Source organism: Mesoplodon bidens, assembly GCF_964165515.1.
Source record: "Mesoplodon bidens genome assembly, chromosome: 17".
NCBI lineage: Eukaryota > Metazoa > Chordata > Mammalia > Artiodactyla > Ziphiidae > Mesoplodon > Mesoplodon bidens.
In genome coordinates, this window is record NC_138174.1 from 26,003,537 (window position 1) to 26,029,462 (window position 25,926).

At 43.0% G+C, this 25,926-nt stretch overlaps 1 protein-coding gene across 1 annotated transcript in view; it reads left to right on the forward strand.

Annotated features, from left to right (window-relative positions):
- LOC308605032 (protocadherin-8-like) overlaps positions 1–25,926 on the forward strand; it is a gene marked incomplete at both ends in the record, with an annotated part of 93,084 nt that overhangs the window by 54,638 nt on the left and 12,520 nt on the right. The window contains 11 exon segments of the mRNA XM_081214699.1: positions 2,529–2,790; positions 2,792–3,046; positions 3,048–3,479; positions 3,481–4,121; positions 4,124–4,306; positions 4,309–4,573; positions 4,747–4,812; positions 4,899–5,073; positions 5,218–5,306; positions 5,864–5,982; positions 19,802–19,806. Of these exon segments, the coding sequence (XP_081070825.1) occupies positions 2,529–2,790; positions 2,792–3,046; positions 3,048–3,479; positions 3,481–4,121; positions 4,124–4,306; positions 4,309–4,573; positions 4,747–4,812; positions 4,899–5,073; positions 5,218–5,306; positions 5,864–5,982; positions 19,802–19,806 (2,492 nt within the window).

Sequence of the window (25,926 nt, forward strand, 5' to 3'; positions counted from 1 at the left end):
GACTTTTAAAATGTTTTATCTGGGTCTTTTGATGTTCGGTAGATACAGTCATAGACTGTTCTTCATTTTCAGGATACTGAGCAGATTTTCTGATTGTGAACAGCAAGAATGACGCTAAAGACTGGCAAGAGCCAGGCTTGGCAGGGACTGTGTGCCACGAGAGAGAAAAGGGACAAGACTTGGACTGTGATGAAATGGGTCCCTCTCCTGGCTAAAGTGCATGGAAGCATGTGCCTTTTAAAATGCATGGGCTGAATCAGTTTTCAGTCTTCCGATAAGGGGCATCTAGGAATGAAGAAATTGGGTAAAGGGATCAGATCCTCTTGTTTTCCCTGAGACCCAAAGACTGAAAAACCAGATGCTTCCTTGGAGTACTCAGTTCTAAGAAAGAAAGCAAACTGTCTTAATACCATTGAGGATACTGGCCAACAAGAAATCTAGTCTCCGGCTTCCCTGGTGGCGCAGTGGTTGAGAATCTGCCTGCCAATGCAGGGGACACGGGTTCAAACCCTGGTCTGGGAAGATCCCACATGCCGCGGAGCAGCTAGGCCCGTGAGTCACAACTACTGAGCCTGCGCGTCTGGAACTTGTGCTCCGCAACAAGAGAGGCCGCGACAGTGAGAGGCCCGTGCACCGTGATGAAGAGTGGCCCCCGCTCGCCGCAACTAGAGAAAGCCCTCGCACAGAAATGAAGACCCAACACAGCCAAAAATAAATAAATAAAATAAATTAAATTAAATTTTAAAAAAAGAAAAAAAAGAAATCTAGTCTCACTAAACTGAAGTAGAGTTGTTTCCTTCCTCAGATGAATGCCTCATCAGGCAAAATTTAAAAAATCTAAAGTACAGTAGGACCTTGCTGCTCATCCATCATATATATAATAGTTTACCTCTGCTAATCACAAACTCCCAGTCCTTCTATATTCAATATCCTGCAATAAATCATAGTGGGAAAGAATATAAAAAAATAATGTCTATGTGTGTATAACTGAGTCACTTTGTTGTACAGCAGAAATTAACACAACATTGTAAATCAAGTATACTACAATAAAAAATTAAATTAAAAATATCTAAAGTAAACAAAATGAAGCTTTTTCTCTTTTTAGGATCTCAGAGTACCTGATGAAAATCAAGTCATGCTCCCCACTGTACTTCTCTATCGGTTACTGGTACTTATAATTAGAGTCCTTGCCAAATGCTCCACTAAATTAAAACCCCTGGAAATTAATTATCTCATCAACGGTGGCTCAGTTTCAGAACTGGGTTCACAGATCCTGGTGCTAAAATAAGTGCACCTCCCTCTTAAGAGTGAAAGGAAAAAAAATAGTCACTTACTGACATGTCTCTGCAGGAATCAATAACATTACAGATCATGTAGGAGCCAAGAATAGCCTGGGCATATTAATAGCTCAGCCTGCTCACTGATTTTGTTCAAGATGACTGGTTAAAGAACACTCTGCCTTGATGACGGCTCCATGGCGCGAGGAACAATGTCATCATTAACATGTGGGACTGTTTAGCATTTAGAACACTTCACACATAAAGAGAACTTAATATAGGACTATTGTGCTTCAGACAGATGGTTTAATGTTTCTTTAGCCTTCAGCCTATCAGGCCACCTGCGGTTTTCTTCAGCCAAGGGCTTTTAAAAAATAATTGGTGTATAGCAATTTTTAACAAGACTGACTGCAATATATTTCCCTAAATCTTTTTCTTACCCTTAACTCTCCCTTGCAGTGAATTGTGGTTGACTAACCTCCCTGACTGACACCAAGTCTTCATGTATAAGTAATTACTGACATAAAAGGAGATGAAGGGGCTGTAATTTCATCATTAATGGCTTCTTTGCTTGGGAAAAGCTATTCAGAAATGATTACTTTGGGAAACAGTCCTTCTCTGATTAGAGACTGCCTGACTCTGGAGAAGTTGTTCCGCCAGAATCTTTCAATACAGGAAATGATAACCCAATATAGATGGATAACCGTGGGTGGCAAAGGATGCATATATGTATTTGTTTCAAAATGGTAAAGGAGAAGAGCAATTGTGCCTCTGTCCGAGGACTGTGTGTGCTCAGGAAGAAATAAAGACACTGCGGGTCCCCTGCGCATACTCTCAAAGTGAGATTCGGGCACACTAGCAAAGCAAGCAGGGTGCGTTTTTATAGTGTAAACTTCTGTAGGGATCTTAATGACCCCCTGCACTGCCCTGGCCACTGTTCAGCTCTCCAGGCCCTTCTGTGAGTTCTTTCAAGGGAAGAACATGACCCAGAGGCCGGGAGACTGTGGATTGGTCCAGATGGATGCTTATTTGCATACTCTTCCCTATGTAACCTCCCTGGTAGGGTTCAGAAGAAGCTTGCTTGGGCCCCAGGCAGAAAAAAGCGATTACATAGCAGAGAGGGTTTAGTGATCAGAAGTATTTAAGACGGCAAGTGTCTCCTGACTGTGCATTCAGGAGGCCTTGAGAAGGCTGGAAGTCTGAGCTCAGAGACTCGGATTGTTGGTGTTTTTCTTTCCCTTTGATTAACAGGAATGTCTCACTGGAGGCTCAGATTCCCCGCTGACACTTTACACAGGGCTGGACTGGGGTTCCTGTTGCTTCTGCTGCTGCTGCTTCTGGTGTCAGGGTCTTGCATCGAAACTGTCAATTTCCTCACCTTTGAGGAAGAAGCCCTCCGCACCTTCATCGGTGTTCTGTCGGACCACATCCTGTTTAATTCCCAGCGCGAGGTGCCAGGCCAGTTCCACCTGATTAAGTTCAACAGCTCGCTGATCCAGGTGCAAGAGGGCGACCGTGCTCGGAGACTTGGGCCTGGACCTCGAGCGGCTGTGCGGCCAGGCCTTCAAAGTGGTCAGCTTTTGGCAGGAGCAGTTCCAGCTGGTGCACGTGGAAGTGGAGGTGAGGGACGTCAACCACCACGAGCCACGCTTTCCCCGGGCCCAGATCCCAGAGGAGGTGCCTGAGGGCGCGGCCGTGGGCACGCGCATCCCCCTGGAGGTGCCCATAGACGAGGACGTGGAGGCCAATGGACTGCAGAGCGTGTGCCTGGCCGCACAGCCCCTTCAGCGTGGAGCTGCAGACGCGCGCGGACGGTGCCCAGTGCGCCGACCTGGTGCTGCTGCAGGAGCTGGGCCGCGAGAGCCAGGCCGCCTACAACCTGGAGCTGGTGGCCCAGGACGGAGGCTGCCCGCCGCGCTCCGCCACGGCCGCCCTCAGTGTGCGCGTGCTGGACGCGAACGACCACAGCCCGGCCTTCCCGCAGGGCGCCGTGGCCGAGGTGGAGCTGGCGGAGGACGCTCCCGTGGGCTCGCTACTGCTCGACCTGGACGCGGCGGACCCCAACGACGGCCCCAACGGCGACGTGATGTTCGCCTTCGGCTCCCGTACCCCGCCCGAGGCGCGCCGCCTCTTCCGCCTCAACCTGCGCTTGGGCCGCCTCACCCTGGCCGGGCCCGTGGACTACGAGCGCCAGGACACTTTCGGACGGGCGGGCACAGGACTGGGGCCCCGGGCCCCGCGCCGCCACCTGCAAGGTCATCGTGCGCATCCGCGACGTCAATGACAACGCGCCGGACATCGCCATCACCCCGCTGGCCGCCCCGGGCGCGCCTGTCGCCTCGCCCTTCGCCGCCGCCGCCGCTTCTCTCGGGGGTGCGGACGCGACCTCGTCGACCGGGCCCGGGACGCCAGAGGCCGGAGCCATCTCGCTGGTGCCAGAGGGGGCGGCACGCGAGAGCCTGGTGGCGCTGGTCAGCACCTCGGACAGGGACTCGGGAGCCAACGGGCAGGTGCGCTGCGCCCTCTATGGGCACGAGCACTTCCGGCTGCAGCCGGCCTACGCGGGCAGCTACTTGGTGGTGACCGCGGGGTCGCTGGACCGCGAGCGCATCGCCGAGTACAACCTGACGCTGGTGGCCGAGGACCGCGGCGCGCCCCCGCTGCGCACCGTGCGGCCCTACCTGGTGCGGGTGAGCGACGAGAACGACAACGAGCCGCTCTTCACGCGGCCGGTCTACGAGGTGTCGGTGAGTGAGAACAACCCGCCCGGGGCCTACTTGGCCACGGTGTCCGCCAGGGACCCGGACCTGGGCCGCAACGGCCAGGTCACCTACCGGCTGCTGGAGGCTCCGTGTCCACCTACGTCTCACTGGACCCCGTCACTGGGGAGCTGCACGCACGACGGTGCTTTGACCGCGAGGAACTGGCTGAGCTGCGGCTGGGGCTGGAGGCGCTCGACGGCGGCTCTCCGCCGCTCCGGGGCCGGGCCGTGGTGCGGCTGCATGAGGAGGACCAGAACGACCACGCGCCCCGCCACTCGTCAGTGACTCAGCCCAGGCCCCTCTGCCCCGGGACGCGCCCCTGGGCTACCTGCTGACCCGACTTCAGGCTAGGGACGCGGAGCAAGACCTCAACGCGGAGCTGACTTACATCCTGCTCCGCAGCAACTGCGGCCCCGGGGCGCTAGCGCTACACCCGGCCACGGGTGAGCTGTCCCTGCAGTGCCGCCTGTCCCCGCAGCCCGCCGACCCGCTGACGGCGGCCGTAGTGGTGAGGGACGGAGGCCGGCCGGCCCGGTAGTGCACGGCCACCTTGCTCCTCGTGCCCGCGCACTCGGCGCCACCTGGCGGAGAGGTGGTGCTGGTGTCACGGCCGCCTCCGCCGGCAAACCAGGAATGGGAGGGACCCGCGGGACGGCGCACAGCTCATGGAGCAGGGCGTCACCCTGACCTCTCCGTGGTTGTGGTAGGGGTTTTGACCAGCGGCTGCGGCCTTCCGCCGGTGGCCATCGTCACCGTGACTTGTTCCTGCTCAGGCAAGGCTAGGACGCGGAGGAAGAGGCTTTGTGAGCACAGACAACAGGTGCCATGAGAGCAGTGGCCAGACTTGCCCATGTTGCAGGACATCAGGGGCTGATCCTGGGAGGTTCGACCCAAGCTTCTTCGTGGAGACACCGCGGCTTTCCATTTCCTCAGAGGCGCAGGAGAACGAGTCTGCCGAGACTTCCCAGTGCGGGAACAGTGCGGTGTCCTTACGCCCCTCGCCTCCGAAGAGAAGCGGGATCCCCTGGGCCCAGGTAGCCCACCCCCAGCTCTCTTAGTGTCCTCGTTAGCATTCAGTAAATTTTCACGCTGGGAGCTTTATGAAAATTCAGTGCCTGATCAGGTTTGGGACTTCAAGTAGCTAATTTTTCAGGACTTGTTTATTTTTTATTTGAGAGGAAAAATTCTCCACAGATGAGGGCAGGAGGAGGCCTGACGCTCATGTGTTCCTGGAGGTCCATGTCTATTCCTGCTGTTTCGGCCCCTGGTAACTTCCTTATGGGTCCAGCTCGGATCCCTTTCCGTCAGGGTTTAAATGGTGTCTTCCTGCAGCACTGCAGATGAGGGATGCTGTGCCTGCTCTGTCAGTTCTGATATCTAAGGGTGAAATATTATTAACTGCTGCTCTCACACCTCTTTTTTTTTTTTTTTTTTTTTTTTTTTTGCGGTACGCGGGGCTCTCACTGTTGTGGCTTCTCCCGTTGCGGAGCACAAGCTCCGGATGTGCAAGCTCAGCGGCCATGGCTCATGGGCCTAGCCACTCCGCGGCATGTGGGATCCTCCCGGACCGGGGCGCGAACCCGTGTCCCCTGCATCGGCAGGCGGATTCCCAACCACTGCGCCACCAGGGAAGCCCCCCTCACACCTCTTTTTAAGCAGGGTTCCGTCTCAGGTCCTTTTCATTCCCCATTCCTATGGGGAGAGGATAAATCTGCTGCAAGTTTAAGGTAATTGCAGAGTATTTATCATTATCTCTAAGACATGGGTTTGAAATTTTGTACATTTTTATGGATAACAGAGTAGTTCTTTCCTTTTCACTTCCAGGACACATTCAAATCCAGATGAGTTTAGTGTGAGAGATAGTGGAAAAGGAGACAGTGAATTGAATGACGACAGTTCTGATTTCAAGAAAGCACCTTTTGGAATGATTGCAAAGCAAGAGGGTAAGTTCACACATGTGACTTTGAAGTTCTTGCTTTCAAAGCCATAATATTATATGCCCAAATGCATAATTAAAAAAACTAAACAAGGGGTCTTAACTGTACATTCATAGATGGGAGTACGCTGAGTGCTGCTGAATAGAGCTGATATTTTTGATCACTGACTATATAGCTGTTTCTATGTATTTGAAATACATTTATTGACTTATGTATTCCCCATGATAAATCTAATGAGGTAGGAAACTGAGGCACAGAGACTTTAAGTAGTTTGCCCAAATGTTGGAGTTAAGATCTTAGCCCAGGAATTCTGGCTTTAGATTTCCTGCTCTTTTTTTTTTTTTTGCGATACGTGGGCCTCTCACCGCTGTGGCCTCTCCCATTGTGGAGCACAGGCTCCAGACGCGCAGGCTCAGGGGCCATGGCTTACGGGCCTAGCCGCTCCACGGCATGTGGGATCTTCCCGGACCGGGACACGAACCCGTGTCCCCTGCATCGGCAGGCGGACTCTCAACCACTGTGCCACCAGGGAAGCCCCAGATTTCCTGCTCTTACTCACCCTACTAAACTGCCTCTATTAATGCAAAAGTTGAAAATACTGAAAAATCAGAATATTGTGGTTATTAATACTAAAATAACTTAGTGTCACGAGCACTAAGGATACTTCATCCCTGTGGGTATTCCAGAAGGGAACAGCATATGAATAGGTAAATTTCATATAGGCCAGTATGTCATTTGCTGGGAACATATGGGGATAGATTTTTTTTTCTTTTTTTGATATTTCTTTTTAAATTTTATTTATTTATTTTTGAGGGGTATGTGGTTTTGTTTGGCTTTGCTCTGTTCAGTGAATCCTGCACCAATACAGCCTTATGCTATTCAGTCCATCTCCTGTAGTGTTGAGGTCAAAATCTCTGTAATGGTGTCTGGTTCTGGAACGGTAGCTCCTGTGGGGAAAGGCATAGTTAATTTTGAGGTGTTTTATGTTAGTCTCCACAAAAGTGGGCATCAGATGTTTAGTCTCTCAAAGATGAGTCCTGATGGTGTGTCCTACTGATTCAAGTGCCTCTTCACCATCATAGATACTTTTGCCCACCCTATGTTTAGTTCCTTCAACATTTTTTATTTTACATGGTATGGCTTTTAAAAGTATCTGCATCCTGGTCCCCTTCTTCTGAATATTCTCTAGTTTGTATATATCTTTCCTAAAATGAGGCACTTAGAGTTGAACATAGTACTACAGAAACAGCCTCTCTCCTGACCTCCAAATTTGTGTACCTACTTGCTTCTTCCACATCTCCATTTGGGTGTTTAATGAGCATATCACATGTTCAAAACTGAACTCTTGATTTCTGTTCCCCAAACCCACTCTTCCTCTAACGTTTGTAGCTCTGGAAATGACACCTCTATTCACTTAGTGAGAAGACCTTTGATTGACAATATAGTTTCAAAGTAATTCCAATAGGATTTGCTGATGGATTGGAAGTTGTGTGTGGGAAGATACAAATCAAGAATGACACAAAGGATTTTGGACAGAGCAAGCAACTATCTTCATTGCTGCTGCCCTAGCCGGGGCACTATCATCTCTTGCTTGGACAACTGCAATAGGCTCCAAACTGGCCTCTCTGCTTGCATGGTTGCCCTCTTGCAGTCTGTTCTCCCTGCAGGAACTAGAGTGATCCTTTTACTTCATAAATTAGATTATGTTAATCAACTCTCCAAAGATTTCTCACTTATCCAAAATCCCTATCATGGTGTCCCAGTTATGAATGCTGGGTAACAAACTAGCCCCAAATGCAGCGGTTTACAACAATCATTATATTATGCTCATGGATTCTCTGGGCCATTTTGGACGGGACATAGCTTGTGTCTGTTTCAGTTTCTGAGGCTTTAGCTGAGAAGATGTGATGGCTGGGAGCTGGAATCATCCGAAGGCTTATTCAGTCATGTGTCTGGCATGGTATCTAGGATGACTGAAATTCTAGGATTGCAGACTTGGGGGTGGGAAGGGGGACCACATGTGTCCTGTACACGTGACTTGATTCTCTCACAGCATGGCGGCCTCAAGAAAGTCACATGCCAGCTTACGGTTGCAAACATGAATGCTCCAACAAACAAGACAAAGACCCATCTTCTTTTATGACCCAAGCTCAGAAAGACATAGTCATTTCCATCATATTCTACTGGTCCAAGCAATCTTAAGTCTACCAGATTCAAAGGAAGGGGACAAAGACCCCATGTCTACATTGGAAAATTATTAAAGAATTTTGAGGCCATGTTTGTAAACAAGCCACGCATGGCCCATAAAGTCCTGTATTATCTGGCTCCTGGCTGCTTCTCCCATCTGATTTCTTACCACTCTTCCCCTTGATAATTTAGGTCATTTTATTGGCTTTCTTGTTTTTTTTGAATTGACCAAGCGTGTCTTTATTTCAGACCTCAGGGTCTTGCTGTTCCCTCTGCCTGGTAAGCTCTTTCTCAAGATGTCCATATTGTTTGCTTTCTGCCTTCATTTAGTTCTTTGCTCAAATATCCATCCTCAAAGAGGTCTTCCTAACTGCAGATTGCTTCTCCCCACTGTCACTGCCACTCTCCACCCTGCTTTATTTTCCGTCATAGCATTTATCACTGCCTCATATTATTTTATATATTTGTTTGTTTATTATTTGTTCCCTGTTCCATGCTGATCACTGGCATCAAATGTGTACTAACATTTTTTTTACTGAATGGATGAATGAAGGTGTGGTCTAACCAGAATATACATTGCAACTGTATGACTATTTCAGATGATAATATCACATTTTATATTAGGGTAAAATAATGTTGTTTTTACAAGTTCCATTGTGCTGCTTTGTTTTGTGGAAAATTTTAGTGTCAGCTTAAAACTTGAAGATTTTACAGTAAATGTATCTTTCCAGATCATTTAATGGTAAATAAGCCTTTTCCAAAAAAACCAAAAAACAAAAAATCAAATTCCTGGAACTCCTACTGTTTATTCACTATTTAGGGAATTACCAGCTTATTCTTGCCTTATCTCAGTTTCCTCTTTGTAATAATAGGCAAGCTCTCTAAATCCATGAGAGCTCAAGGTGTAGTTTTAGCAAACAATAATTTGATCAAGGCAATGTGTTCAGCATGAGAAAATACCATTTCTTGTGTCTCGGTAATAACAATCACATTTCCTCCTACCAGTACGCAACAGCTACATTTTATTTATTTATTGAGCACTTATACAAGTTTTACCATGTGCCAGGAACTGTTCTAGGTGCTTTACAAGTATTAACTCACTTAATCCTCATGATAATGCTATTAAGTAGGTACTGTCATTTAACACCATTTCGCACATGGGGAAACTGAGGCATAGACTTGTTGGAGTAATTTGATCACGGCCACCCAGCTGTAAGGGGTAGAGCTGGATTTCCAACTCTGGAAGTCTGGCTTTGGAGTCCATGCTTTTAAAATGTTCTGCTGTAGCGTAGTTTCAGTAGCATTTTACACACTTATTTTATGAGCCTGCTGAAGATTTAGGACCGATTTACATTTCTGAGGATGTTTCTGTCTTTGACTTCATGAGCTGTTCTGATTTATGATTTGGTTTATACTTCAATACTCTGCTGCATTTTCTTGTAAAACTTTTAGTGTTGAAAGGATGCCACGTGGGTGATGGCAAGATACTTGAATTAGATGATGACAGCTGGAGATAAGATGTTTATCGCAGGTATTTTTAATTGTTTTTTGCATCTCACTTTTAATAGTTAACACAGAGGATGAGTGGATTAACCCGGTAATCTTTTTTTTTCTCTTTTTAAAAAATTTTTGAATTTTATTTTATTTATTTTTTTATACAGCAGGTTCTTATTAGTTATCCCTTTTATACATATTAGGGTACATATGTCAATCCCAATCTCCCAATTCATCACAGCACCACCACCCCCCGCCCCCATAACCCGATAATCTTCAGAAACTTCATTTTAGACCGTAATTCTGACCATTTCTCCCACCAAACCTGTATCAGAGATTCTCGCAAATCATTTAATTTACTTGCTTGGATTTTATTCCCATTTCATTTCCTCAGTGCACCAGCAGGTGGAGGTACAAGTCATTGGTAGAAAATCCAGAGGAAGAAAAAATAAACAGCTAGAAAACCAGTCTCTGGACAACTGAATGCTGTTTGCATTTTTAAGTATATCGCTATGTAGCATTCTGGTTATTTAAAACTATTTCACTTTATTTCCAAGTTGTTTCAGATCATTCAGAACAAAAAACATTTAAGGATCCTGAAAGGTTAATCCAGGCATTTCATCACATCATGAAAACAGCTACAGGATTGTACTCTCTTCAAGTACCCGTTGCCCTCCCATTTCCCAGCTGAGAAATATGGGTTTCCAGCCAGAACACTAAGAACTCAAAGGACATTATTTTCAAGCCTATGACTCCCCAAGTGCTGGTGGCCAAGTGTATATGACAGAGTTCAAAACTGCAGGCCAACAGGGCCACCTTCCACCCTTCTTGGACAGAATGATGAATTAAATCATCCTTCAGTGGGTGAATCACCTTCACATGCCTCAGAAATAACCCCTTCATTCTGAAATGCTGCAACTCATATAGACAGTTACATCTGGGGAATATACACATTTATGTTCCTGTCAAGTATTTATAAGCCAAGCTGCACCCACGAGCCTCCTGGTTTTGACAGACGTTTCCCTAAATTACGATAATAGTCAATGTCAGAGTACATGATGATTTTATATAATCCATGCTATTTTACCAGAGTTCTAGATGAGAGCCTTTTATTGCCACAAATATAATAAGTGAACATATATTTTATTTTCTAGGATCATTTATGAATGTAAATAAAATATTCATCTAGCTGTTCATATACAGTTAAGTGTTTACAGTTTTACTGGGAACATGATTTAACTTTGAATAACTTTAGGCTGGATGAAGAATCTGGACCCCAGCTATAACCATAGGCCCAGTGGGGAGAAAGAAGAAGCTGTGGATGGGCACCACTGGGCTGGGGGAACCCAAACCATTTCTCTAGCCTAACATCTGAGAGGGTTGCCTGGTGCTTAGTGGGTAGAGCAGTGGCAGATTCTGGTAATGGGTGAAAACCAAATACAGGTGACTGGTGATGTTGTGCTTTTGGGCACTCAGCCCATTCACAGCCACAGCTCCATCTGAGGCAGGACTGCAGGGAGCAGGAATGGCAGGACCTAGAGAGAGTTTTAAGGCCTCAGTCATCTGGGTTAGAGCTCCCAACAGGACTCTTCCCCCTAGCTGTGAACAAGAAGCTAGGCAGACACTGAGGCAGAAGACCAGGGACAAAAGGAGAGATCAAACGCTCAATGCAGTGACTGGCAGGCTAGGTGAACAGCTGAGCAGATCCAGGGGCAGCAAGGTTGGGTGATGGGATGGAAGGATCTGGATTATGTCTTGTTGGCTTCAAGATTGGCTCAGACCGTGGGAAGAATTGGGTCTGCAAGGGCAGGACGCTAGTATCTCCCCAACAGGAAGGGTCTGGGCTCATCAAGATCTGACTGACAAGAACTGTCCACTCAATTCAATAATCACTCGCCACATGTGGCTGCTTAAATTTAAATGAATTAAAATTCAATACAATTCAATACAATGAAGAATTCAGTTCCTTGGTCACATTAGCCATGTGTGGCTAGTGGCTATGGTATTGGGCAGAGAAGCTGTACAACCTTTCCATTATCACAGTTCTAGTGGATTTAGAAGGAGGGCCAGGCTGGAGGACCACGTCCACGGGCTGGACCTGTTGAGGGAGCCACTGACCCACCATCGTTGCTCGGCACATTTACAGGGTGACTGTGTTTTCATTGTTCTCCACGCTTCCCTGGCTCATGACATCAGTCTTTTATTGGTTCACAGAAGTATCTAAAAATGGGTGGACACATTCTATTATTTATTATAAAATATTTGAAAAATGTTTAATGACAAGAATTCCGGGAATTCCCTGGAGGTCCTGTGATTAGGCCTCCTCGCTTCTAGCCCTGCCGGGGCTAGATTCGATTCCTGGTCGGGGAACTAAGATCCCACAAGCTGTGGCAGTGCGATGTTTAAAAAAAACAAACAAAAAGAATTCCCAATACTACACGGTTTTCTGCAGGCAGAAACTCTAATTTCTAAAGGCTCCTCTGCTATTCTAGCTAGCACCTTAAATTTGTAGTCCTCATATTCAGTCCTATAACCTTAGAGATTTTGCAGCAATGGTCATGATAAGGTCAACCTGCTGTTATTCCTAAACTTGCCCAAGAAGTAATTCAGCCATTTTCATGATCAGTAATTCATTCTTTACCTACACTCAGGTGAGACGCTAGAAAGTCCTTTGAACTCCTTTGGCTGCTGGGCTTCCATAGAAAATCACTGCTGTAGAAATCGGTTTCCAGGTCCTGTGGTGTCTTCAGAGTTAGGATGTGGCCCCAAGCATCAGCTTTCCAGAATCGGTGGTCTAGGCCCCAGCGAGAGTGGAGCAAATATAAACGAGTGTACCTAAAATTACATGAGACATACCTTCAAAGTGAAATGTACACCCATCTTTTGGTTTACGTTGAATAGTATTTCAACTTCATTAGAGTAATTTGTTATGTAAATGAATTCTATGGGAAACAATATTTAGAAGCTGAGAATCTAAAATTTTCCCTCAAGTTTATAAACATAGGATTAGATGTCTTTGTTTCTCTTAAAACCAGGTTCACATGCATTTGTGATGTTAGCTTCTACCTTAAGTATGATTCCTCAAGCAATTTATAACTCCTGAATCCTGCCTGTGGACGACTGCATTCTCAGTGAGAGACCACAATGGGAAATATTTATCAAATGCTCATTGTATACAAGGCTCCATGCTAAATGCTTTACATGAATTATTGTATTTATACCTCATAATTATCCGAGGAGGTAGTTATATTATCATCCCCATTCTACAGATGAGGAAATGGAGGTTTAGAGAGGATGATTTGTTTGAGGTCATATAGTCGGTGAAGGAATTACGATATAACATTAAAGTACATGAATTTTAGGTTTACAGCTGGATGGAATTTTATATGTATACACTCATGTTACCACCACCCAGATCAAGGAATAGAACATTTCCAGCTCCCTTGATGGCTCCTTTTCATGCACCTTTCCCAGGCAATAACTCTTCCCAGAGAAACCACTATTCAAACCTCTTTCACCATCTGACTTTTTCCTGTACTTGAACTTTACATAAACGGAACAGTACAGCCTGGCTCACAGTTATGTCTGTGAGCTTCATCCATGCTTTTCATTCTTTCTCACTGCTGTGTAGTATTTGATTTGTGAATTTGCCACAATTTATTTATCCACTCTGCAGTTGATGGTCATTAGGGTGATTTCAAGTTTTTGGTTTTTGTGAATTCATTTACACATTTTTTGGTGGATTGCTTGCTTCTGTTGGCCATATACCCAGGAGTAGAACTGGTGAGTCAAGAGTGATGATTTTGTAACTCTATCATATGATCCTGCAATCCCACACCTGGGCATATATTCAGAGAAAACTCTAATTCGAAAAGATACATGCACCCCACACCCCAGTGTTCATAGCAGCACTATTCACAATAGCCAAGACATGGTAGCCACCTAAATGTCCATTGACAGAGGAATGGTTAAAGAAGATGTGGTATATTTATACAATGCAATATTACTCAGCCATAAAAAAGAATGAAATAATGCTATTTGCAGCAACATGGATGGACCTAGAGATTATCATACTAAGTGAAGTAAGTCAGACAAAGGCAAATATCATATGATATCACTTATAGGTAGAATCTTAAAAAAGATAAAAACGAACCTATTTACAAAGCATAAACAGACTCACAGACATAGAAAACAAACTTATGGTTACCAAAGGGGATAGTGGGGGTGGAGGAGGTAAATTAGGAGTTTGGGATTAGCATATACACACTACTATATATAAAATAAATAAACCACAAGGACCTATACTGGATAGCACATGGAACCATCCTCAATATCTTATAATAACCTAAAATGGAAAGGAATCTGAAAAAGAATATATATACATATGTGTATGTGTATATACACATATATATGATAACTGAATCACTTAGCTGTACACTTGAAACTAACACAACATTGTAAATTAACTATACTTCAATTAAAAATGAATTTTTGAAAACCCAAACAAAAGGGTGATGGATCTAGTATATGAACCTCAAGTTTCCTGACTCCAGTGTTACCCATTGTACACCACCCACTACATCAATAACAGCTAATATTGTCTGAGCGCTGTCTATAATGTGCCAGACACTCTGCGAAGCTCTATTTTTCCAAGTAGGCTCTTGATAAAACTGAGAACTTTTTATACGCTTAACTAATAACCACAGGGGAGGTTTCACATTTGTTCGACAAATAAGACAGTCTTTTAAATTAACATTAACTAGCTGATATATTACAATGTATGTGGAGCACTTAGTAGCTTCTCTCTGTAAAGACCATCATAATATCCATCTTTGACAGGCTTATTTTGCTCATGGAAATGTATACAGTAAAAGTAGAGGTAGCAATTGATTATGAATTTACTTGTGTACTGTAATTAGCTAAGGAAGAAACAAATCCATTTAAAACCAATTTCCATAGTCTACACAGGCACAGGAATTGATTGCAGACTTAAATTTGCTGAATAAAAAGTGAAGCTAGCTAATCTCAATTTGTATTTCATTGAGCAAATGCCAGCTATTGATTTCTGTAGCTGACTACCGGTGAGGCTATGTGTCTGTCATGCTGTAAAGGTGGCACAGCACCATCACTATGCAGTTTAATTAGGTGTGGGCTGGTCATTTCACTTGCTTGAGGCAGATGAAGTATTTAGCTGTAGTGGGAGGAGAAACTTCAGCCAGCTGCCTGTCCTATCACCCTCTTTCAGACTCTTACTCATCTCAATTTAAGGTCCATTGGTTCCTATTGTTGGATGTTGTACAGAGGAGCCTTTTTGTAATGTGGTGTCAGAAGCTTGGACCAAGACTGACTTAACAGGCTAACTGAATTCTCCCAAGCTTTCTTGAACTCTTTTTTTTGTTTGTTAAATAAATTTATTTATCTTACTTATTTATTTTTGGCTGTGTTGGGTCTTCATTGCTGTGCACGGGCTCTCTCTAGTTGCAGCGAGCAGGGGCTACTCTTTGTTGCCGTGCATGGGCTTTTCACTGCGGTGGCTTCTCTTGCTGCAGAGCACGGGCTCTAGGTGCATGGGCTTCAGTAGTTGGTACACATGGGCTCAGTAGTTGTGGCGCACGGGCTTAGTTGCTCCATGGCATGTGGGATCTTCCCAGACTAGGGTTCGAACCCGTGTCCCCTGCATTGGCAGGTGGATTTTTAACCACTGCGCCACCAGGGAAGTCCCAGATTGCCCACTCTTGCCACTTTTTATTCAACATAGTTTTAGAAGTCCTAAATATATGACTGGACACCATAAAACTCCTTGAGGAAAACATAGGCAGAACACTCTTTGATGTAAGTTGTAGAGATAGTTTTTTTTGGATCTGTCTCCTTCCTCAACTTACAATGGAGTTACATCCTGATAAACCCTCATGATCACGTACATGGCTAACTGGGAGCTGCACCTCATTGCCGCTGCCCAGCAACATGAGAGAATATCTTACTAGCCTTCAGAGTGGAAGTGAAACAGCAGCTCTCCTCAGAACTCAGTCCACCAGTTTCGCTTTCTTGAACTCTTGACAATGCAGCATTACGTCTTAGGGTAATGACTTGACCCGTATATTACAGAACAGGTTTCCACAATGTGCCTGGTTTTCTTAAAGATCAATCCATGCTGCCTTGGTCAGATGGGATTTGTATAGGATTTGACAAGTTGTGATGCCTTGTGACCTAGCGTAATACAGAATGTGTAATCTTGCCCTGTCCTCAAATGCTACTATTCATATAAAAAGTGACCTAAAGGAACAGTGAAAATAACGTCTTCTTTCTCAAAAGGAATACTATAATCTCTTTGGTTTTGGTTTCCCCACCTGAAATGGGGATAGCAGTACCTACTTTATAGGGATTTTGTAATAGCTAAATGAGATAGTACATATAAAATGCTTAGAGCAATGCTTTGCCCATAGTTATCACTTAATAAATATTTATTATTACCATCAGAAACATTTCTCACTTCCCTCTTGTCTTGTTTAAATGGATGTAGTTTGTTATTCCAAATATTCCTTATTTTTTCTTTTTTCCTTTCTGTTTGGTGCAATTAGTTTTTTTTTTATCTCTTTTGGTTGGCTATTATTTTTTTAAACTAACTTTTCAAGTAGGCGAACAATAATAAAGTCCCCTGTGGATTACAATTTTTTTGACAGTGGTATGAGCCTCTGATTTAAAAAAAAGACCCTTTAGTAGAAACATTTTTTACAGTAGTTCTTGGAAAGTTAGACCAGTCGATCATTTTGTCTTCTGGCTATATTTCAAGCCAGCAGTGAACTTGACAGGCACATGAGGGCATTTAAATGGAAAGGTTAGAGCCCAGTAATAAATGCACTGTTTCTTTAGCTCAAGAATCCTTTGGAAAACTCACAAAAACTTGGTAGCCCACTTTTTTCTGCTTAGGTGAATGTTAATGTGCCATTTAATTGAGCCTGTAGGCCACCTGCTCTGCACCTCGTGCACCCCTGTCAGCCCATCATGCTGTCATGATACCCTGCAAGAGGCAGGAAGTAATAAAGTGGTGGATGATCAGCTTCTAGCTCAGGCCACTGTAGCTGGGGAGATGATTGATAGGCATTTCTAAGTAATGGGAGAGAGTCTTCCAGATAGCACGCAGACTGAAAGGTACTTTCTTTCCAAACTGGAGCCAAGAAAACCTGTAGAACTTCTCCCACGTAAGGCCCAGAGAGCAGTCACAGACATTCATAGATATTTTGGTAGACATATTTTATAGATGGCATATGCTCTAGTCCATGCTTAGTGTTCACTTCTATCTCCTGCCACCTTCCTGCTTATGTGCCCTGCCCCAGCCTCAATGGTCTGCCTCCCCTAAAATGGAGATTGGACAGCCATATATACAATACCCCAAGCCCTGATCACCGGAGCCAACCCACCTCTCAGATAGCCCTGAGGACATATTACACCTGAGGGCCTATAAAGAGATGGACACCTGAAATGTGCTGATTACCTACTCACCTGAGTTCTTATCCCCAAGCAACCTTCCTCCTGCCTATGGTTTGGTTTTCCATGTAAGCTTGTTTTCAGGGAGAGAATGGGCTGGACCTATGGAAGCATGTATTCTGTTCCTATGCAAAGTAGAATTTTCATTAATTAGATTGCAATTTTGGTTTTATACATCAGAACCATGAGGTTGCTTGAAGTGATTTTTGCTATTCAGAAAAAGATCTGTTTTCATAGTGCTGAAAAATCAGGGATTTGAATCTGCCTCTCTGAGGGTTGGACACTGTATTATGATAAATTGACAAAGATAATGAATGCAATTCCCTGAGGTCTCCTAGGGGACAGCCTGCTGGTCATTCCCCAGGCAGTATGCCACCCCCCAGCCCTGCATTGGCCATGCCAATTCATTTCCTAATTAAATGTCTGCATCAGCTGATGATGTATGGTAACTAATATCTGTCAGACTTTTCACGTGTACAGTGATATTTCAATCCTGTGAAGCAGGCAGTGTTACTGTCTTCTACACATAAGAAAATCGAGGTTAAATTACTTAGGCAAGTCCCAGTACTGGTGAGTGGCGGAGCTTCAATGCCAGAACACGTCTTCTGGGTTCAGGGCATGTTCCCCCTTGCCTTACTGCCTTTCTTTTAGCTTGTTAGTTCTTCATTTTATAGGTCTATAGGTCTAGAAAGTAAAGTACTTAAAAACCCATTTTAGTAGTTTCTCTGCTCAAATCACCAGGAGCGGATGAACAATCTAAATGCATGTTCAACCACTCAAAGATGTTATCTGTCCTCTGCCTGCGCATCCCTCATCCATCATGCATGCTCCTAATAGACTTGGCAGGTTTGCACAAAGGGGTGCTTTGCTTCCTCTCTCTGTGCTGCTTCCTTTGAGGCATGCTACTGTTCAGGGCCCTGTTGAGATTTTGATTATTTTTTGACAGATATTATGCAACTTCCATTAATGTTCTATTTCTCCTGTAGCAAAATGTAGGCCTTTGCAACTTCCTCAAGGGAATTTAATTTTCCATGTCTGTTGGCAAATTCAATTTTGAGTTTTATGTAAAACACTAGAAAACAGTTAGTGGCCTGGTCAGGGGTTATGCTTGTAATTCAGTGATTCTTTGAGGTGACTTTAACCCTTTTGCAACCCATTCCCCTTTTCTGAAATCCACAAAATGCTAGCTTTCTAACGTAAAAGAAAATTACTTTTACAAGTATAAAGGGCCTAAGGTATTTAACTTTCTTTTGCCCTCCTCTTTCTGGTTATGGTAATGCCATTTGACTTATTTTTATGATGTTCTCTAAAGGTAACAAAACCTTTGTAAGCTAAGAAATTATAAACATGTATTTTGACAATGCTCAGTGCATGACAACTAAAAGTTAAGATAGCTCATTGTATATCTGAGCAGCTTTATAACACCTCCACTGATAGTGTGCCCTTGTATATACACATATATATATATCTTGGTGCCCCCCAGTCTTTACCTAGCTCAATGTATATATAATTTACATTCATTAATTCTGAGACTTATTACAGATTTGTGGATTATCTGAATCTTTTCTGTCTCTCTTGCCCCTTGAATAGTGTTCATTTTTTCCCCAACTTATTAGCACTTTTCTGGTGTTGAAACTAGGATAAGAGAGTGGGGAAAGTCAAACACATAAATATGACTTCTTTTGTGATTTGATCAAACCAGTGTTTTAGAAAAGTGGTCAAAAAAAAAAAAAGAAAAGTGGTCAAATAAATCAAGCAACTGTACAAAATTTGGAGCTGCAGCTTCTATTAATTATTTTTTCCTGGAGATGGGGAATAAACTGGGGTAGGGAGTAGATATGAGTCTTCCTTCTCTTAATATGAATTTGCTCCCTTAAGGCTACTATTTTTTCTTCTGGGATCCTAACTGTCATACTTACAATACCATGCAATCAACTGCCCACATTCCCTCAGAAAGACTAAGATAACCTTGGAAAATGACTGAGCTAGATATTAAACTTTGTGTTTTTAAAAAAGCTTCGAGATTACTGACTACAAGAGTCACATTTATAGACTCCACTTAACCATAAATATACAGAAAACTGAAAGAATCCAGTTTTATGCCATGAGTTTTTGTTGTTGTTGCTGCTGTTTTTTAAACAGCTATCTGAGCTGGAACCCATGCTTTCTAAAGCGAACCAAAGAACAATTTAGTGAAAAAAAATGTTTCATAGTTTTCATTACTAAAATTACTTTATGAGAAAAAGGTCAGGACATACATGTTCTCTCAGCCCTAAAGCTTGTCCACATTTGACTGGACTTGGAAAGCCCTTTCCAGAGCTTTCCTTCTTGCTAAGCATCTGCTCTGCCCTGAGGGGAAAGAGACAGCTGAGCTTGGGGACAGTTGAGGGGGCAGGTGTCTGTCAGAGCCGTCTCTTCTGTAGCCATCTACTCTTTGCTTGGTGAGTTCCCTTCTCAGATACCCGAGTCCATAGCAGCCTGGGAAGATGATGGATTTCCCACTGTCGTGGAGAGTAGAGATGGTTGACTCTGATGGGTAAGATAACTTCTCACGTGTAGTTTTGTGTGGACCTGGGCTGGGGTGGTTTGGGAAATGGAAAATATACACTGTGACCTGATTTTACTCATACTTCCTCTCCTGTTTCTTTTTGTACTTCAGATCGGGTAAAGTTAGGGAGTATCAAAAGTCTGGTCCTTATGCAACCCATCTAAAGAGAAAGTAGAGCAACTTTTCCCTTCTCTCTCTGTATAGGGCTTCAGTGAGCATCTTGTTTGACTTCAGTAGACTTCCAGGAAATGCTTGTTAAATAATGAAACTAAATGAAATTTTAGTCTTAAAATATTTAGTTCATTTATGTTGATATAAATACTATTTAATGTACTTAAGTCTACTATTTGTTTTCTTTGTTTTTCTTCTTTCATGCCTTTTTTTTAACTAATCAACAATTTTGAACATTACTATTCCATTTTCCCCCTTTATTTACTTGCCTTTGGCTATAATTTGTTTTATTTTTCTTTTAGTGTTTAGGGATTATAACATACATACTAGACTTAATAAGAATCTACTATGAATTAGTACTTTTTTTTTGCCATTTCCTGGAAAATGTAAGCATGTAGAATACTTTGCATCGATCCCATTCTTATCCTTTGTGCTATTATCATGTATTTTAATTCTACATGTACTTTATACTTCATAAGATACTATTCTTATTGTTTTATACAGTCAATATTTCTTTGGTTTTACATACCTATTTATAGTCTGCTATTCTTCATGCTTTCTTTCATTTCCATTTTTCCACCTAGAATCATTTTCTTCTTCCTGAAAAACTCACAATTATTTTACTCTGGACCTGCTGGCTCTGAATTCTCTGAATTTTATTTATCTGAAAGCATTTTTATTTCTTCACTTAAAGAAAAACTTTATCAGAGTATAATATACGTACAGAAAAGTGCACACATAATAAGCATCCAGCTCAATGGATTTTTACAACCTGATTACACCTGTGTAACCAGCACTCAGATCAAGAAACTGAACGTGACTGTGAGCAGCATTCCGGGAGCCCTCATGCTCCTCTCCAGTCTATTCCCATCAAAGCATGCCCACTCTCCTGACTCTAACATCATAGATTACATTGGACTGTTTTTGCATTTTGTGTATATGGAATCATATGTTAGATGCTCTTTTGTGATGACTTCCTTTACTCATTTATATTTGTGAGATTCACTTACATTGTTGCATTCAGTTATAAAGAGTGGATGATAACCTTTATAGCATTCTGTTGTGTGGATCTACCAATATTCATTTATCCATTTTACTATTTTTTATATATTTCTTTTAACAAAAATATTATTTATTTATTAAAAAATTTTTTTTTTTGCTGCATTGGGTCTTTATTGCTGCACGTGGGCTTTCTCTAGTTGAACCGAACAGGGGTTACTCTTCGTTGCAATGTGCGGGCTTCTCATTGCTGTGGCTTCTCTTGTTGCCTAGCACGGACTCTAGGCACATGGGCTTCAGTAGTTGTGGCATGTGGGCTCAGTAGTTGTGGCTCACGGACTCTAGAGTGCAAGCTCAGTAGTTGTGGTGCACGGTCTTAGTTGCTCCGTGGCATGTGGGATCTTCCTGGACCAGGGCTCAATCCTGTGTCCCCTGCATAGGCAGGCGGATTCTTAACCACTGCACCACCAGGGAAGTCCCTCCATTTTACTATTTATAGGCCTTTGGGTAGTTGCCAATTTTGGTTGATTACATAGAGTGCAGCTATGAATGAATATTTTAGCACAAAATTCATGTCCTTCTCACATGCAAAATACATTCACTCTATCCCAGCAGTTCCAGAAGTCTTGACCAATTCCAGCATCAACTCCAAGTCCAAAGTCTCTTTAGATTTAGCATCTAAGTCAGATATGAGTGAGGCTTGAGATTCCAAAAGGGAGAAATTGGAAAGAAGAAAGAGATGATGGATCCCAAGCAAGTCTGAAACCTAGCAAGGCAAAATTCCATTAGATCTTAAGACTAAAGAATAATCCTTTTTTAGTTTTTTAAGGAACCTCCATACTGTTCTCCATAGTGGCTGTATCAATTTACATTCCCACCAACAGTGTATGAGTGTTCCTTTTTCTCCACACACTCTCCAGCATTTATTGTTTGTAGAATTTTTGATGATGGCTATTCTGACCGATGTGAGATGATATAGCATTGTAGTTTTGATTTGCATTTCTCTAATGATTAATGATGTTGAGCATTCTTTCATGTGTTAGTTGGCAATCTGTATATCTTCTTTGGAGAAATGTCTATTTAGGTCTTCTGCCCATTTCTGGATTGAGTTGTTTGTTTTTTTGATATTGAGATGCACGTGCTGCTTGTAAATTTTGGAGATTAATCCTTTGTCAGTTGCTTCATTTGCAAATATTTTCTCCCTTTCTGAGGGTTGTCTTTTCATCTTGATCATGGGTTCCTTTGCTGTGCAAAAGCTTTTAAGTTTCATTAGGTCCCATTTGTTTATTTCTGTTTTTATTTCCATTTCTCTAGGAATGGGTCAAAAAGGATCTTGCTGTGATTTATGTCATAGAGTGTTCTGCCTATGTTTTTCTCTAAGAGTTTGATAGTGTTTGGCCTTACATTTAGGTCTTTAATCCATTTTGAGTTTATTTTTGTGTATGGTGTTAGGGATTGTTCTAATTTCATTCTTTTACATGTAGCTGTCCAGTTTTCCCAGCACCACTTGTTGAAGAGGCTGTCTTTTCTCCATTGTATATTCTTGCCTCATACAACCCAGCAATCCCACTACTGGGTATATACCCTGAGAAAACCATAATTCAAAAAGAGTCATGTACCACAATGTTCATTGCAGCTCTATTTACAATGGCCAGGACATGGAAGCAACCTAAGTGTCCATCGACAGATGGATGGATAAAGAAGATGTGGCACATATATACAATGGAATATTACTCAGCCATAAAAAGAAATGAAATTGAGTTATTTGTAGTGAGGTGGATGGACCTAGAGTCTGTCACACAGAGTGAAGTAAGTCAGAAAGGGAAAAACAAATACTGCATGCTAACACATATATATGGAATCTAAAAAAAAAAAATTGTCATGAAGAACCTAGGGGCAAGCTGGGAGTAAAGAAGCAGACCTACTGGAGAATGGACTTGAGGACACGGGGAGGGGGAAAGGTAAGCTGGGACAAAGTGAGAGAGTGGTAGTGTATATATGGACATATCTACACTACCTAATGTATAATAGATAGCTAGTGGGAAGCAGTCGCATAGCACAGGGAGATCAGGTCAGTGCTTTGTGACCAGCTAGAAGGGTGGGATAGGGAGAGTGGGAGGGAGGGAGATGCAAGAGGGAAGAGATATGGGGATACATGTGTATGTATAACTGATTCACTTTGTTATAAAGCAGAAACTAACACATCATTGTAAAGTAATTATATTCCAATAAAAATGTTAAAAAAAGAAAACAAAAGAATAATGAAAATTAAAAAAAAAAGAAAAAGAAAAAGAATAATCTTTTTGGGTTTGATTCTCCTCCCTCTGAGCCCACTGGGGCAGCATTGTCCCTTCCACAGTCCTAGGTAGCAGCTCTGCCCCTGAAGCTCTGGCTGGTGACCCCACCTCCAAGGTTCTGGGTGGCAGCCTGTCTCTGAGGCACCAGTGGCAACAGCATGGCCCTCTGAAGCCAAGGAGAAGACAGCCCTGTACCCTGGGCCTGTGCTCTCTGGACCTTCAGTGGCAGTGGCAGTCCTGCCCATCTCTGAATCACCTTCCGGATCCTTCATCCCTTTTCTTGAGGGATAAGGCATGTTCACAGCTAAATAGCTCTATTGTTCCATCCTGTGGAATCCCAGAAGTTCAAAAGCCTTCCTTCCTTCCTTTTGTCCATTATCTGTTTCCTTTAGCCCATGCTGGCAGTGTTTCTCCTGGTATAATCCCATCTCTATTCCTGGCTTCTACTGAGCTGGCTGCTGGACAATCTCTTTATGGAGTGATTGTCCAGCCACACCTGTGGTGATCTATTCAGAGCATGCTTTCTCATTTTTGGCAATATGAATAGACTGAGGATTTTCCACATCTTTAGTTTCTGGTTCCGTTTTGCCTGACAATTCCTGTAATTTATCTCTCTTCTCTCACATTTCACTATAAGCAGTAAGGAGAAACCAGGTCATGTATTTTTTCCCCTAACATGGATATCCAGTGGCCCAGGACTGTTTATTGAAAAGATAAATCTTTTTGTACTGAATTGCCTCTTTGCTATTGTTATTAATCAGGGGACCATGTATGTGTGGGTCTGTTTCTGACATCTCTATTATGTTCCATAGGTCAGTCTGTCTATTCCTGCATCATTACCACCCTGACTCTATAATAGGTGTTGATATATAGTAGAATAAGATCCCAGCTTTGTTCTTTTAGATTACTTCATTTATTTTTAACTCTTTTCATTTCCATGAGAAGAACCAGTGAATTATGTAAAAGCAGTGGCTTGAATTTTAATTTTGATTGTACTAAATCTGTAAGTCTTTAAAAAATATCTCTTATTCAGTGTCAAAGTCTTGCACATAGTTTAGATTTAGTTCTAGGAATTTGATGTCCTTTGATACTATTGTAAATTATATCTTTTTACTTTTTTCATTTTTGTAGCTTATTTCTGTTAGATATATAATTCCAAGTTGGCAGTTATTTTCTATCAGCAAATAACTGAATTTAAATTTAAAATGTTGGGACTTCCCTGGTGGTCCAGTTGTAAAGAGTCTGTCTTCCAATGCAGGGGATGGGGGTTCGATCCCTGGTCAGGGAACTAAGATCCCACATGCCGTGGGGCAACTAAGCCCGCACGCCACAACTATTGAGCTCACGCGCCTCAACCAGAGAGCCTGCGTGCCACAAACTACAGAGCTCGCACACTCTGGAGCCCGAGTGCCACAACTAGAAAGAAAAAACATGCATGCCACAACTAGAGAGAAGCCTGAGCACCACAACGAAGAGACCACGCGCCGTAATGAAAGACCCCCATAATGAAAGACCCCGCATGCCACAACGAAGATCCCGTCTTCCACAACTAAGATCTGACACAGCCACAAAAAAAGGAAAATAAATTTAAAAAATTAAAAATGTTATTCCATTATCTTCTGGATGCTATCATTTTAGTTTTGAAAAGCCAGCATTAGTCCTCTTGTTGGTCCTTTGAAGGTAATATGTCATATTTTATTTGACTGTTTTTTAGAGTTTTCTCTTTGTTTTTCAATGGTTTTACCATATTAGTCTCCAAAGGTGTGCCTTTAATGAATCGTGCCCCCTAGTATTTTTGTCCTGCGCCTTTGAAAAAAAAAGTGAGCCCTGTGACTAACTTTTGACCAATAGGGCACATCTGCTTTGACACTGTGTGATTTCTGAGGCTCGGGCGTAAGTCTTGCTGCTTACCTGGCCTCTTGGAACACTCACGCTTGGGATGTGCCCTTTGAGAACCTCACTGTTAAGATGTGAAATTACTCTGAGACCACCATGCTATAAGAGAATCATGCCACATGCGGAGGCATTGGAAGATATATTCTAGGAGAGAGACAAGGGGTGGGGGAGATACAGAGGGAGAGGGAGAGAAAGAAAGAGAATCTGAGATGCCTGATGTAAGAGTGAATGGGTCATTAGGAGATCTTGCCCAGCCAAGCTTTCAAATGGCTTCAGCCCTGCCACTGTTTAACTGCTACTGTGCAAGAGACCCCAAGCAAGAACTGTGTAGCTGAAGTTGGTCAATCTGCAGAGCTGTGAGATCTAGGAATAAATTACTTTAAGACATTAAGTTATGGGCTGGTCAGTTATACAGTAATAGACAAATGGAACAGAAAATAATACCTAGAAGTAGGATATGATTGAAACAAAACCTTAAAACACGTGGCATCAGCTTTGCGACTCAAAGGTAGGAGGAGCCTGGAAGATCCTCAAAGGAATTGTTGATGCAACTGGAAGGACAGGGAAGGGGCTATTACTAGAGCCTGGAGGAAAGGCAACCCGTGTTACATAGTGGCAGAAAATGTAGGGTAAGTGTTGCCTGGTGTAACATGGACAATAAGAAATGTACCTAATTAAATAGCGAACCTGCATAAGGAGATTTTCAGAAAGAATGTCAAAAGTGCTAATTGGTTATTTTTAGCCAGTTATGATAAAATATTATACAAGAGTGAGAAAGAGAAAGATACTAAGAAGGAACTTTTTCAGTTTCAAGCAGAAATCAGAGAAAATATAAAGGATCCAGAGCTTACTAAGGGTAAAAATAAAACTGTA